Source organism: Sarcophilus harrisii, chromosome 3 (genome assembly GCF_902635505.1).
Source record: "Sarcophilus harrisii chromosome 3, mSarHar1.11, whole genome shotgun sequence".
Taxonomy (NCBI): Eukaryota; Metazoa; Chordata; class Mammalia; order Dasyuromorphia; family Dasyuridae; genus Sarcophilus; species Sarcophilus harrisii.
This window is the reverse complement of record NC_045428.1, coordinates 407,409,786-407,426,033: the sequence shown is the minus strand read 5'-3', so window position 1 is coordinate 407,426,033 and position 16,248 is coordinate 407,409,786. Positions and strand designations below refer to the sequence as shown.

At 32.8% G+C, this 16,248-nt stretch overlaps 1 protein-coding gene across 4 annotated transcripts in view; it reads right to left on the bottom strand.

Moving 5' to 3' along the window:
• The window catches only part of LOC100932957 (sodium channel protein type 9 subunit alpha-like), a 148,288-nt gene that overhangs the window by 81,725 nt on the left and 50,315 nt on the right, over positions 1 to 16,248 (bottom strand). For all 4 annotated transcript variants that reach the window (XM_031960528.1, XM_031960532.1, XM_031960530.1 and 1 more), the window contains exons 5-7: positions 10,807 to 10,935; positions 8,630 to 8,721; positions 6,401 to 6,592 (exon numbers count right to left, since the gene is read on the bottom strand). In XM_031960528.1, coding sequence (XP_031816388.1) covers positions 6,401 to 6,592; positions 8,630 to 8,721; positions 10,807 to 10,935 — 413 coding nt within the window. The remainder of the gene's footprint in view (positions 1 to 6,400; positions 6,593 to 8,629; positions 8,722 to 10,806; positions 10,936 to 16,248) is intronic.

Below are 16,248 nucleotides of genomic sequence, written 5' to 3'. Positions count from 1 at the left end.
GGAGCAGAGACTTAAGCTGAGGTTCCAGAGTGAGGTTCCACAGTAAAGAATACTGTGGTCACTCATGGACATGTAGGATATCTGGGAGGGAATTCCTAGTCAGAGGAAAGAACTATCAAGAAAAGCTGAAGAAAAGTAAAAGATCTGGTCACAGTTATATGCTCAAGAAGAATGCTATCACTGGTGGATACCCATAGAATAAAATCCCTTCTTGGGTAAAGATCAGAGCACAAAACAAAAGAGCAATGATCACATCTCTCTTTTGACAATATCACCTTGGAAGCACTAAGAATGTACCAACTCCTAGATAGCTCTATAAAGAGCAGGAATAAAAATCTGAAATTTGGGATAATGCTCCCTCTATCTCAGGAGTAGAGCCCAACTTTAACATAAAATTAAGAAATAGGCTAGAAAAATGAGGAAACAACAAAAAGTATCTGATCATAATAAGTCCCTAGGGCGACAGTTAAGATCAAGATATAAACCAGAAGACAATAGTATCAAAGTAGTTGCAAGCAGAGTTAAAGAAAAATGTAAAGTGACACTGCCCTCTCAAAAAGAAGTCCAATCACAGTTCAAAAAGAGTTTTGAAAATCAAAGAGGCAGAAGAAAAATTGGGGAAAAATGAGATTGACACAAGAAAATTGTGAAAAGAGATTCAAAAGCTTGGTTAAAAGTCACAAAAATCCATTAATGAGAAAAACACTATAAAAAGCAAATTTAAAAAGAAGTAGAAAAGCTCACTGAAGAAAGTTCTTAAAAATCAGAATTAGGCAACTGACAGCTAATTAGTCCATGAGACACCAAGAAACAATGAAACACAATTTCAAAAAAAAAATGAAACAATAAAGAGAATTTGAAATATCTCACTGGGAAAACAAATCAACTGAAAAATAAATCAAGAAGAGAAATGGATTCTCTGAAAGCCATCATAAAAAAAAAAAAACAGTCTAGACATTATATTAGATGCCAAAGATACAAAAAAAACTATCCTAGTTGAAGAAATTATCAAACTGCCACCCATATCCTAGAACAAGAGAGTGAAATAGAATTTGAAAGAATTCACCAATCACTTCCTGAAAAAGAGCCCAAAACAAAACCCGCCATAAAATTACAGTCAGATTCCAGAACTCTTACATCAATGAAGAAATATTGCAAGCAGTCAGAAAGATACAATTCAAATACCTTGGTACCAGAGTTATCACACAAGATTTAGCAGCTACCATATTAAAGGAGTGTTGGTCCAGTAAGTAGATTTAAAACCTAGAATCATCTACCAACTAAAACTGGTTTTAATGCTTTAGGGGAAAGGGAAGATATTCAATGAAATCGAGGTATTTAAAGCATTTATGATGAAAAGATTGAAGCAAAATAGAAACTTTACTTTTAAATACAAGACTGAAAAAAAGCATAAAATGAGAAACATGAAAGATGAATCAATAAGGTTCAAATGTTTACATTCCTATATGGGAAGATAATAATTAAGTTCTAAGAATGTCATTATTAAATTAAGCAAAATACCCAATTATTGGTAGTCTTGAAGCATAAGTAGATACATGACCATCTGTCTTATGTTGTATAAAAAGAGGATTCTTATTCAGAAATGGATTACAATAACTTCCTGCTAAACATCCTTTAAATTTAATTTTTGTGATTATATAATGAACCAATTTGCTATCCTGCATTAATTTCTATGAATTATTTTTAGCAGAAAGACATATATTTAAAATGTAATCACATGACTTTAATCAAAAGGTATAATATATTCCAAATTTTAAAATTCCCTTATCAATTTTTTATAAGTTGTTGACATTGCAAGTGAGGTTCACAGTCATGTAATTTAAGCTGTGTTCCTAACTGTAGTTTATATATTTCTTTTTTTTTTCTTTTTTGCTGAAGTAGTTGGAGTTAAGTGACTTGTCCAGAGTCACACATCTAGAAGTGTTAAGTGTCTGAGACCAGATTTGAACTCAGGTCCTCCTGACTTCAGGGCTGGTGTTCAATCCATTGTACGACCTAGCTGTCCCAGTTTATATACTTCTTACAGAAAATATTATAGAAATATAAAGTCTTCAATCAAAGAAAATGATACTGGATGTATCCCTGCTTCAAGTGGTCCCTGTTGGAATCAAATTGTCATATCAGTCTCATGAACACCTTGATTGTAACAAATTATTTCAGAAGTCTAACCCACTTCCTCATTTCCGTCTCATATCTTTTTGATATATGTACACATATTCTATTGTCTCTGAGGTATATCATCTATGTACCTACAGAATAAAATCCAATGCTCTTTGATCAGTATTCATGACTTTCCACTGTAATAATAAAAGCTAGCTTTTTAACGTTGTATTATACTGTTTTGCTCCACGTACTCTATGCTCGAGAAAGTATGGAATTCTTGCTTTTCTCTCAATAATTCTTAAGATTTCCAACCTCTGACCTGGCTCAGATTATTCCTTTACCCTGGAGATCTCTCCTCTCATGTTTGAATTCTTGTGAGGCCCACCGGAGATACTATCTTCTTAACAATTTTTTTCTCCCAAACTCTCCCAGCTAGAAGTGAATATTCCCTTCTATGAATTCTTATAGTCATTCTTTTTTTTTTTTATTTTTATCTGTTCTAGTTTTTATTATTTCATTTCTAGATCTCTCTCATACAAATTGCAGGCTTTTTACAGGCAGGAACCCTGTCATATTCAACTTAAAATGTCCATTCTTTCAGATATAATATATTTCAATATAGTGCTTAACAAATGCTTGTTAAATGAATTCAGTTTCTTAACTGATTTGATAAAATATGCAACAATGGTGTAGTGTTGTATTTTTTTTTTAGTTTAGGTATTTTTTAAATTTCTGTCCTTTTGGTTGTTTTGTATAATCATTTTTGGTTACTGTCAATGTATTGAAGAAAAGAGAAGGTTATCATGTTCCAGAAGTCAAGTTGATCAGTGGAAATATAAAGAGCAAGATGGAGGAGGAAGAGAGTGAGGATTAATGGTGGTAGTGGTAATGTTGATTGTGGATCTGAGTATAAAGGACAAAATAATAATGAAGGATCATCAGTTCAGTTTTCACCTAGTTTGAGTTTTCTAGCATGAACAGAAGCCTCAAACTAAGGAAGCTACAACCCATGGCTTGTGGTATGTGATGTGAAAGGCAGTTGTATATTTATCCCAGTTCCCTGAGCTGAAAAATCCAGAATATCACCATTTTAGGGCTGGAATCTATCAGTTTTTCAGAAAGGGATTCTACTCTGAACCATAAGAGAATCCAAAAACCCTAGGAAAAAGAAGAAACTATTGAACAAATTAATATAATATTTAATGAAAAAGACAGGCTGAATGAGCAAGCCAGCAAGGAAAATTTGAAATTATAGCAGAAATATAAAATTCTATTGATCCTTTGTCTTGAAGAGTTCAGAATTTATTAATAAAATACTTACCTTCTTGGTAACAACACTGTCAATGATCTAGTGCTATCTATTTCTTAGTTCTAATCATAGAGAAGCATTATTTTATTTGGATGGGTTCTAAGTGCCAAAGTTTGTGGACATTAAATCAGATTTTATATGCTATTTTTATTTTGATGAAAACTCAGTTTGAAAGTAAATTTCCTTTGAGGAGTTTCTTCTTAATGAAAATGGAGTTCTCTCTTCAAACTCAATTGAAATAAAATGAAAATCTTGGAAGGAATTAATACAATACTTGTCAGATTCTGAATAATATCAGTCAGAAGAAACAACAAAAAAGTATCAAAGTATTCTTAAATATTATTTTGCCATTCTGATGCATATAGAAGAATTATAAAAGGTAGATCATTAAACATTTGTTTAATTTTAAAGTATTATTTATTTTCTGCTCTGTTGCCCAATGGACTGAGCTTGGAATCAGAAGACTCATCTTCATGAATTCAAATCTGGTCTCAGACATTAGCTGTGTGATCCTCAGCCAGTCACTTAAGCCTGTTTGCTAGAGAAGAAAATGGCAAACCACTCTAGTACCTTTATCAAGAAAACTCTAAAATGCAATTAATAAGAATAAGATATGACTGAAATGACTGAACAATGATGAAATATGAAGAGGAAAGAGATGATAATGATGAAGATGAAGCAAAGGTAAAAGGTTTGAAAGATATTTATGAAGAAAGTGATAAAAGAGGAAATGAAGAAGAAGATAAAGGGCAGAATGATGAATAGAATACTGACAGATTCCAAACTTCCTTTGAGCTTTGTAAAAAATTATTTCTCTACTCTCTAGGAACAAGTTGTGGTGTTTCTATTTCTTCTCTTTCTCTTTCTTTGCTTCTTTTCCCTCTCCCTTTCTCTTCTTGTTTCTCCTCCCATCTCCCTCCCTTCCCTAGTTTACAAATTTTGTAAATGGGTCAGAGGATACCTTGAAAAAGGTAGAGGGAAACTAGTGATCTTTGTCCTATATTCATTTTTATCTCTCCCAGGCTCTAAACACACTTTTAATGGAATTAGTACACAACCATGTCCCATGGGAAAGAAGAGGAGAAAAAAATCACAACTCTATTCACACTGACTATAGGCTCCTGTGAAGTAGAACATAAAATTTAATGTTTTTTTTTTTCCATTTTACTCTGTATATTAGACTCTGATAATATATTTTATCTCTTGGTGGACAGTAAGCATTCATCAGTATCTGGCTGCTTTCTCTTATTTGATAAAAATGAGAAAAAAAACTTTAAATTTTTTATCCATGCAATGAATAATTATGATTCCAGAAAACTCATGCAGAGGCCTACTTATTACTTCTAACCTGAGAGTGGGTGCACTGTGGGTGCAAAAAATAAGTGTTTTCAGACATGAACAGTGAGTTTATTTTAAATAATGATACATCTTTTATGTTAAACATTCAACTGGATAAGTTGTTTTGTAAAATAAAGCTAAATGTGTAAATTAATAGAGAAATAGAACATAAAAGTCAATATTTGCTGTTTAAGGAATGTCATGAAAATAAGAAAAGGAGAATCATCCTTACTTTACTTCTGCATTTATTGAAAGTGCTTCTAATGCTTTCCTAGCCATTATTTTTTGTTACGTCTTTGATCTCTTTCCCTCTTTCCCATTTATTCTTTGTTCTGTTATAGGGGGAAAAGGAGGATATACTAGGAAGTGTGGAAATAGAAAAGCAAAGGATACTAAGCAAAAGACAATAAAAAATTTAGTGTATCTAGGAGAGATGGGAAATGGCATAACAGCCTAAGGAGTTAATTTCTAAAATAGATAAAATAAAATTTATCAGTAAATTTGCATATGTTGGATAATATTCAAAAGCTTTTTACTTATGGGAATTGGAAATCAAAACTCTGAAAAACACTTATATAAGAAATAAGAGCTAAAAGCTTTTCATATAGTAGAAAAAAGTCTGCCTGACCATGATTTAAAAAGGAACTTCTGATGCATTTTAGATGACCTAAATAAAATCCTTTTGAAACCAAGAGAAATTTAATTGCCAAGAAAAATACTATCAAATTTTAACAGCCTTAAAATATATACAACTATGAGGGCATGATTATTTCATACAGAACAAGAAATACAGGGGCAGCCAGATGGCACAGTGGATAGAGTACTGGCCCCGGTGTCAGGAGAACCAGCCTCAGATACTTCATACATCCTAGCTATGTGACCGCCTTGAAAAAAAAAATAATAATACTTCTATCAGAAATGCACTTCAAAGTACTCACTTTTCATATAAGGCAAATATATGCTTTCTTATAATTGCACAGAAGTAGAAATTTTATCAATATAAGCTGCCTCCATACTCTACTGGATTAGGCAATTCTGTAAAGATCATTTCCATTTTTATGCATTCTTTTAGATTTACAAAGTGTTTTCTTAAAAAAAATTTAAAAGGACAATCTTATGAGATAGGTCATATAATTAAACATCTCTATTTTCCAGATAAAGAACTTGCACTTCAAAGAAGTTAAATGCCAGTCATACAGACAGAAATTAGAACTTGACCCCAATATTTAAGTCTCCTAACTTGAAATCTATATTATTATACATTTCATGGTACCTTAGTAAGTTCAATTTTTTTAAAAAGACAAATGCATTGTTCTCCTTTTAAAAAGAACTCTCTATAAGCAACATTTTTTCAGTCTTTCTTATACAGCATTAAAACCTATTTTCTTTTTTTCTTTTTTATGACAAAATTTTCAAGATAATTCCCTTGTTCATTTTTCTTGATTTGAATATCTATAGGAAAAAAATCACATCTTTTAAACTCAAATGGGAAAGAAATAGTTAACAAAAAAGTAAGACTGACAGAGATTCTAACTCTAGTTAATTCATTTGATCCATTATGATTTCTCATGTATCTAGCATTAGTACATTTGCTGGAAGCCTACATGTTTTCAGAGTAGTGAAACTTACCTTCATTGTCCCATGGCATATAAGTGATATTTCCCTCTTCTCGAGGCCATCGCAGACATTTCTGTTTTAGTTTGCCCATAAATAGTTGCATTCCCATGACAGCAAAGACACTCAGGCAAAAAATAATCAGGATCACTATCTGAGAAAACATTTTCACTGACCGAGTCAATGTCCCTACAACAGCTCTTGGGCCTGAAAACAGAAGGTATGCATAGCAATACTAGGATGAAATAAAACATCAGAGTGGATTCATTATAGACTTTTTCACCTATTAGAAAAGATGTTAGTGTTTCAAATGAATGACCATGTAAATCAAATGATTTAGCTCTCAATGAAAGTTTCAGCTTAATGTCTGAATTAATCTGTTTACTGTGAATGCTACTAGACATGATCTCTGGTGGCAAAATATTCCCTTAAGAACTAGCTTGAATACCCAAATTAATAAATTGCTTGCTAAGACACATAAAGAGCAACCATTCATTTAATTGGTTAATGAATAACAAATGGAACACCTTTAATGGAATATTGGTAGAGCAACAAGAAAATGCTGAATTTTAATTCCTGACAAAATGAAAAATGTTTTCAATTATTATACAATTCATTGGTTTTGCCAACAACATCAAGTTTTTCAAATTTGCAAGTTATTTCACATTCTTCATCTTGTTTGAGCCTCACAGTAACTCTTTGATGTGATTACAGCAGATAGCCTCATTCTGCAGATGAAGAGAAAAAGCTTCGGGGAGCTTAAATGACTTGTTGATGGTTACGCAACTAGTAAGGGTCACAAAAAGAATTTGAATTCAAGTCTTTCTAACTACTAGTGTAGCATTCTTTCCACTTTGGTATTCATACTGCAAGGGTACTTTCTGGGGTTCTTCAAGCAGTAATAGTAATATTAGTAACTTAGTAACAAAAAATTCTGCATTAATAATGCAACTTCAGTGAGTGAATTGGAACTTCCTATTTTAAACTAAGCAAAATTGTGAATTATTCTCTTCATTTTTATTTTTACTCAATAGAACACTTCTCAAAACTTTAAACTCTATATCTTCTATGTAGACTTGAAAAATTCATACTTTTAAGTCTTAAAGATTGATTTTGATCAGAGAGTCAATGTTACATATGTAAAAAATAATTTCCCAATTTAAATACATTAATTTATATTTCATACTTTTGCTAATATAACTATTAAATAATAAGAATCATGATGAAAATGTATCCTTCATCATCTATGATTCTCATAAACCACCTTCCCAAAATCAAAGCCAGCAAAAAAAGTTCCAGAAGTTCAGTTTCAGAGTTGAAAAGTATATGTCACCTAATCTAACCTATTTTATTTTCTACACGAGAGCCAGTGAAATAAAAGAAGGGAATCACAGGCACTTGAATATCTTACCTAACTGGACTGAGATTTGAAACCAGGGTCTTTGGCCTCAAATCCACATATTTTGTCATTATATCACCCTTTATCATAGTTCTTTTACTTTAACAAGATAATGTTTAATCTAGCTTTTTCCTGCAATAGCTGATATAGTTTTCCAAGTGCAGTACAACAGAAAAAGTACTAGATTTATATTCAGGGAACCTGGGTTAAAATTTTAAAGGAATAGATATCAAAAGAAGTAACTAAAATGTCATGATTGGACAGGGTACTAAACCTGGGAGTGCGGTAGACCCTGAATTAGAATCCTTTCAAAGGTATTTAGTATTATCTTGACACATCACTTGACTGTTGTGGGCCTCAATTCTTCATCTGTCAATTGAAAAGGTTGGACTGAGTAACATAAAAGGATATTCACATATCTAAATTGGTGATTCTATACTTTGAACAAGTCTAAAGTTTCCCAGGCAGCCAGGTGTTACAGTAGAACAAATGCCCAGCCTGGAGTCTGAAAAACTCATATTCATAAATTGAAATCTGGCATAAGACATTTACTCAGACACCTGAGCAAATCATTTAATCCTGGTTGCCTTAGTTTCCCCATCTATAAAATAAGCTAGAGAAGGAAATGACAAACCACTCCACTATCTTCGCCAAGAAAATCCTAAAAGGGATCACAAAAATCAGTCACAACTTAACAAAAAAGTTTCCCAGTGCAAATATAGTGTATCAAATGATAGTTGTGGTAAAGGGAGATGACAGACTAACAAACCAACTTTTTCTCAACCCTAATGCACATAAAATAAGGGAAATAAAGATACAAATAATTCATATTAAATATTTCTTACCTGTAGTTAGAGAAATAGCTTTCACAATTCTCAATACAGAGAAAATTCCAAGAGCTGAATCATTGAAAAGATTTATAAATATGCACAAATACCTGTGGAATTAAATTAAAGTTATACAAAATTTAGAAAGTTTCAAAGGCACATAGTAGAATTATTTAACAGGCTTTTAATGCTATTTTAAGCTTAATAAACTTTTATCTTCAGGCATTGTCTTTTGAATGTAGTAGAATAAAATTTTATTTTAATAGAATAGAAATAGAATTACACAATTGGAAGGGACCTTAGAAATCAATTTGATCAAAGATGGAATAAAAATCATCTCTACCTTATCCAACATTTGTTCAGAAACAACCAGTGAAGGGGGATTCTTTACTACCAGAGAGCTCTCTAATTTCTAAGCGCTGATCCTAGTTCTGCCCTTTGAGATTAAGCGTAAAACAATCTCATAAATCTTATTCTTCTTCCACATGATAGCCCATGAAATTTTTCAAAGTAGTTATCATGTTTCTCCAGAATCTGCCCATTCCAATCCCCTAAAAAGTCTTCTCTGCTTCTGTCTAAGCTTAATAACTAGATTTTCATTTAAGCAAAAACAAAGAGGAGTAATAGAAATGGAAGCCTGATTCAAACATTAGGATACCGGGCAAAATCTTTAACTTTCACTCAGTATCACTCTATCCATTTGTAAAATGATTACAGTATGCCAACTATTACTATGATAACCAAATGATATATTTTATTATGTGGAATACTGTGTGAATTTATTATTATTGCTGTTGTTATTGATTAATAATATGTAATAAATATCACCCATTATATTTTTCACTTTATTATCTCTAATAATATAATGAAAAACTTCAATATTTTGAAGAAATGAAAAAAAACTTTCAAAAATTCTAAAAAATATATAAACAAAGGAGCTTCAAGAGGAAGTATTGTGCAGTGAAAGTGGAGATTTGTTAGACCATGAGATCTTCAACTTGTGTCACCTTTATTTGTGTGACTTTCAGTCAGTAGTTTCACCTCCCTGAAGCTCAATTTCCTCATATGAAAAAAAATGAGAGGTTAGGACTACATGTTCTCAAGTTCTTTCAAGCTCAAAATTCCATGAATTTATGATAATCCATTTATGCAACTAAAGGGAGTGCTAGTGGTTGTAGTTATGGAATAAAAATATTCTTAGTTTCCCATATAAGTATGTTGGGTGTAAAACTGCTATAGTTATCATTTATATAGCAGTTTAAAGTTTGTAACCATTTTATATATATATTAGTACATTGATTGACATGTAGCATGTTATTTAATAAATGCTTGTTGCTTGCTTAGCTGCTATCTTACTTGATCCTCAAGGCAATCCTGTAAAGTGGATCATATGATGAAATCCATTTTATGTAATAGAAAACAGGTTCTGGGAGAAAAGAAATGATTTGGTCAGGTCTGTCCATCTTATAAGTATAAATGTCAGGATTCAAACTCAGATCTCCTGAATCCAAGTCCAATCTCTATCCATCACAGTAACAGGAATGCTTTATATATGCTGCTGTTTCTTTGGGTAAGATATTAAATCTAAATAAATGTTATTATATTGTTGGGGTAACAGATAAAGATTAATGTTTGATACAACTAGCAAAAAGAACTTTGACACACAAAAATGGAAAAAATGCATCTTTCAAAAACAATGAAAAGTAAATTTATTAAATACATTAACTCTAATAAATACACATTTAAATTATTTAACTTTATATTAGTAGTAGAAACTTTTCCTGGGAGTGTCTCTGGAATTTAGGATATTTGTTAGCACTTAAGAAAGGTGAACTAACAAAAGGATCAATAGGCTGGGAATCAAGGGTTCAATGCCAATTATTCTGAGGATTCTTATTTCATTTTTTCATGGTAAATTTCATGGGACACAGATCACATATTTACTCCAATTTAAAAAAGAAAACAAAACAAACCAACAAGCCCCAAACTTTACTTATAACCACTGCTTATCCAAATACTGAAAATTAAAATTTATAATAAATATAAATCATCTGGAATTCACTAAATGTATCAAATGAAAACTCCAAGGTTTGGACACCATGGTTCATATATATTCTTTAGATAAAGAAATTTTATATGAAAAGAATCATTTTTCCCTGTTGTCATACTACTTATTTACCATGAATCTTACTTACGCCATTGTAAGAATAGGAACATCAAACCAGTTCCAGGGATCATTTAGGAATGTGAAAGGTCCTATAACAAAGCCTCTTGCCAAGATTTTTACAAGTACTTCAAAGGTATATAGTCCAATGAAAGGTAAACTGAAAAAAAAAAAGTATCCACAAGTACATTAAAAGGAAGAATGACATATCCACTATCATGAAATAAATCTGTGGAAGCTAATGTAAAACACTTATAAATGAGTGCCTTAGGAAGACCAAAGGCAAAATTTTTAAGTAACTACGCATGGTACTAACCATATTTTTCTTTACTATCATAGAAAGAATTGAAATAATAACCTGAAGGACAAGGACATGCTCAGGAAACTTTAACAAAAAACACAATTAAAAAAGGAAAGGTGAAGGGGAGAGGAATATGCATATGTAACACATTACACTATTAGTAAGATAGAATATTGATGAAGCTGCTCAAATATTAGCTATGAGCAGAATTAGGCTTATAGACAAGATCCAAAGCAATCCCAGTAGATTTCAGACAGAAAATGCCACCTGCATCTATAAAAAAGAAATAAGGAAAGTGACTGTAAATTATTACTTCTTTTTCTGTTTTTTAATTTATCCCATGGTTTTTCCCCTTTGCTCTGATTTTTCTTTCCCAACATAATTCATAAAGTAATGTATATTAAAAATAAATAAATTTACTATGAAAAATTTTATGGACAAGAATAAAAAGTCCTAAGAAGTTCCCTCTTTAATAAAAAAAAAAAAAAATGGGAGAAACTGAATGTTACGAGACAATTTACAAATTTCCCTGTAATATTGCAAATGTTGACCACTCAGGAAGGTGGAGCCAAGAGTGGGGAGGAAAGGTAGGAACTCTACTGAACTTCCCCTAAAATTATTTAATAATTTCTTTTAAATAATTCCCTTAAGCAAGTTATGGAGCAACAGAACTCACAAAAGGTCAGGGTGAAATAATCTAGCCAAAGACAATTTAGAAGGTCTATAGAAAAGGATTGTCATATAAGGGTGAGAGTAAAGAAGAGTCTAGCATAGACTGCACCAGTGCAATCTAAGTCCTAGCAAATCAGGAGCAGCCTTTGGTAGCAACTGAATTAAGAGTGGCAGTGGATGTTTTTGGAGCTCTAATCATTCTCACATAGAGTAAGGGGGTCAAGTAATTGTCAGAATGAGATTACAGAACCTCTTTGCTAATACTGGGTTTAGGACTCTTGTGTTGCCCATATCTGGATTAAGACTGCAGTCCTGGGTGATAGTCCAATGGTGAGCAGAGCACTAATAAAGCAGAGCTCACAGTCACAGTAGGATAGGGACAGTTATCAGAGTTGCAAGGCAGAAAAGAGTGCTTGTGGTCACTCACAAACTAGAAGATAGACCAAGAGAGTAGTACACAGCCCTCTTCTTAGATCTTTATCTTAGAAGAACTGAAAACTTACAGAAGTTTTACAGGAAGTTACAGAAACTTCCTAGAAGTAGCTCAAAAAAAGACTTAAAATAAACATGTTGCTTAGGACAATGTGCCCATAATGGAAGCAGAGTTCTGCTTTAGCAAAAAAAAAAAAAAAAAAGTCAAGAAAATAATGGAAAAATGAGTAAACAATAAAAAAAAATTCTGACTATAGAAAGTTTCTATGGTAACAAGAAAAGATCAAAATACACAGTCAGAAGACAACAAAGTCAACACTCCTATAAACAAAACCTCAAGTAAAACATGGCCATAGAAGAGCTCAAAAAGGATTTTCAAAATAAAATAAGAGAAGTAGATGAGAAATTGGGAAGAGAAATGAGAGTGACACAAGAAAATCATGAAGAAAGAACTTACAACTTGGTAAAGGAAACATACAGACAAAATACTGAAATAAAATAGTTTAGAAACAGAACAGGCCAATTAGAAAGAAGCATGAAAATGTAATGAGAAGAATTGGCCAAATGGAAAAGAAAGTACAAAAGTTTACTGAAGAAAATAATTCTTTAAAATTAGAATAAAGAGAAGATGGTGGGATAGGTTAGTAAATTTCAAACTCTCCATATTTTTCTCACAAATAGAACAAATTTGCATATTATGGTAAAAATGCACTGAGGAAAATCAGGAAGACTTAGAGTAGAGCAGGGGTCCTTCTGGTATAACCCAAGAAGATTGGAAAACCTCAGTCAAGCAATTAACCAGTATGAAGTGCAAACACTTCCAAGCTAGCTCTACAAAAACACCCAGTGGGACTTCTGAGGTTAGCTGGTTTGGCTGAAGCCTCTACAGGAACCACAGAAACTTTCATTTCCTGGACAGTGTGAGGAATCAGGGTCTGAGTCTGAAAAGACTGAGTAAATCTTGGCTGATTGGGAACACCAGGCTCAGCTGTGCTGCAGAGACACAGCCCTGGATGAGAAGGAGCCAGCACACCAGGTGAGCACATTAGCATTAGGGCAGGGATTCTGATGGCTATGAACTCTTGCAAGATAGTGAAACTCTTGGTTTGAGGTTCCAGGTCAGAGGGGAGAGCTGAAGTGAAGCTAGAGGCACCCCCTCCCTATGATTAGAGGTGCTTACACTAATACCACTTATTTTTACAAAATGAACTGGCAAAGAAAAACCCAACCATAGAAAGTTACTATGAGAATAAGGAAGATTAGGGTTCAACTTCAGAAGATAATACTAAAAAAAAAGCTTCTACTCCAAAGAATAACATCAAATAGCTCCTCACCCAGAGAGAATTTATAAATAAATTAAGAAAGCTAGAGATAATTTGCCTATGATGTCTTTGGAGAAGGGAAGATTTTATGACCAAATAAGAACTACACAACATTATGAAAGGCAAAAAGGATTACATTAATTACATTAAATTAAAAAAGTTTTTGCACAAACAAAAATTAACAGAAATAAGATTAAAAGAGAAGAAGAAAGCTGGGGAAAATTTTTATAGCTAGTATTCTGATAAAGGTCTCATTTTTAAAATATATAAATAACTGTGTCAAAATAATAAAAATACAAGTCATTCCCCAACTGATAAATAGTCAAAGGATATGAACAGACAATTTTCAGATGATGAAATTAAAGCCACTTATATTTATATAAAAATGCTCTAAATAACTATTGATTGGAGAAATGCAAATTAAAACAACTCTGAGGTACAACCTCACACTTTTCATTGGCTAAAAGACAATGATAAATTTTGGAAGGAATGTGGGTAAACTAGGACATTATTGCATTGCTGGTCACATTGTGAAATGGTCCAACTATTCTGGAAAGCAATCTGGAATTATGCCCCAAAGGCTTTAAAGCTATGCATATGCTTTGACACAGCAGTGTCATAACCGGGTCTGTATCCCAAGAAAATCATAAAGGAGGGACAAGGACTCACATGTGCCAAAATATTTGTAGCAGCTCTTTTTTGTGGTAGCAAAGAATTGGAAAAGGAGTGGATGTGTATCAATTGGGGAATGGCTGAACAAGCTGTGGTACATGAAGGTAATGGAATATTAATGTTCTATAAAAAATGATGAATTAGCTGATTATAGAAAGGCCTGGAAAAATTTACATGAATTGATGCTGAGCAAAACAAATCAAAACAAATTATTGTACACAATAATAGCAAGAATGTGTGATGATCAAATATAAAAGACTTGGTTCTTCTCAATAGTTCATTGATCCAAAGCAATCCCAATAGACTTTGGACATAAAATCCTATCTGCATCCAGAAAAAGAACTAAGGTGCCTGAATGTAAATAAACACATGCTATGTTCACTTCTTTTTCTGTTTTTTTTTTTTTTATCTCTTCCATATCCATGGCTTTTCCCTTTTGCTCCAATTTTTCTCCCAACATGATTCATAAAGGAATGTGTATTAAAAATAAACTTACTACAAAAAGAATTTATAGAACTTTAAAAAGACTTTAAAAATTGAATGAGTGACATTGAGGAAAAACTAAAACATTAAAAAATAAAAACTATTCAAAAAATAAGAAGATTATGAAATAAGTTAACTAAATAGAAAAGAAAATACAGTTTCAAAAATGAAAATATCTCTTTGAAAATTAGAATTGGGCACAAGTAAGTCAGTGAAGCTCTAAAAGACTAAGACATAACAAAACAAATTATAAGAAATGAAAAATAGAACAGAATGTTAAACAACCTATAAACAAAACAATGGATCTGGAGAACAGGTCAAGAAGAGAACATGTAAGAATAATTGATTGTCTGAAAGTTGTGACCAGAAAAAATAACTTTGACACAATAATCCAAGAAAATTGGCCTGGAGTGATAGAGCATAAGGGGAAAGTAGAAATAGAAAAAAAAAATCCACTGCTCATCATGAGATAGCTTAAAAGAAATATTGGGGGAGTGTTAAGGTAAAAATAGTAATTATGTTACACAAATGAGCAGAAGAATAGATGCAGAGATATTAGTGGAGGAAGGAGAGCTCAAAGTTCTGAAAATCTACTCATATCAGGGATGGGTTAAATAGATAAGCCTACAAATATAACATAAAGGGTATAGCACCCTCCAAAATCTATAAAGAAATAAGGGGGGAAGGATGGGCAGATGGGGAAGCAAAGGATGGAGAAGAAGACAAGTAAGGAATCCATGGATTGGGGTAGGTTAAACAGAAGGCAAGTTAAGAAGCAGAATTATAGCAAAGAATCAACAGGAAAGATTTGAGTTTGTATATGTGTGTGGTATTGAGAATGTGTGTGTGTGTATATGTGTGTGTATATATAAACACATATAAAACACATATACATGTATATACATGTATACATAAATATATAATTCCTTACCTATATTATGTTTGGAGGAGTGGGGAAAATAAAATATGAAGAAGAATAAAATTTTAAAAATGGTGTACAGCAGAGAATAAATGAACAATTTACAAGGAAGTAAAGAAAAGATAGGGGGTGGAGCTAAGATGGCGGAGAGAACACACACTTCATTCTAAGTTGCCTTCTACCTTTACTTACTAATTATCTAATTCAGTCTCAGAAATAATGCTTGACTGGTAGGATCCACAAATATTGGGAGTACAACAAATTGTCAGCCAAAGATAGCTTGGAAGATCACCATAAAAGGTGTGTCTTAATCAGGCCAGCGCAGGCAGGGAGGCAGAACATGGAGGCTATCACATGCTGAGCTAACTGAGGGAAGGGTGTGGTCTCTGCAGGTGGAGAATTTGCAGGGAGGACTCTACCATAGGTTGGTTGCTCTGCTTTGGTTATGAAGCAGTAGATCAGTAGAGAAGTTACACAAATACCAAAGGTAGAGTGTACCCCAAAACACCAGAGTTTAACAGGACCTGGCCACACACCTCCAGCATGGGAATGATTCAGCATTACCACAGTGCACCTGCACAGCCACAGTCTGCAGGGTGGGGCTCTGCCCAGGGCAGAGACACTGCTGCTGCTAAACCACTCATCCCAGGGCAGCCGCTTTCCACACAGAGA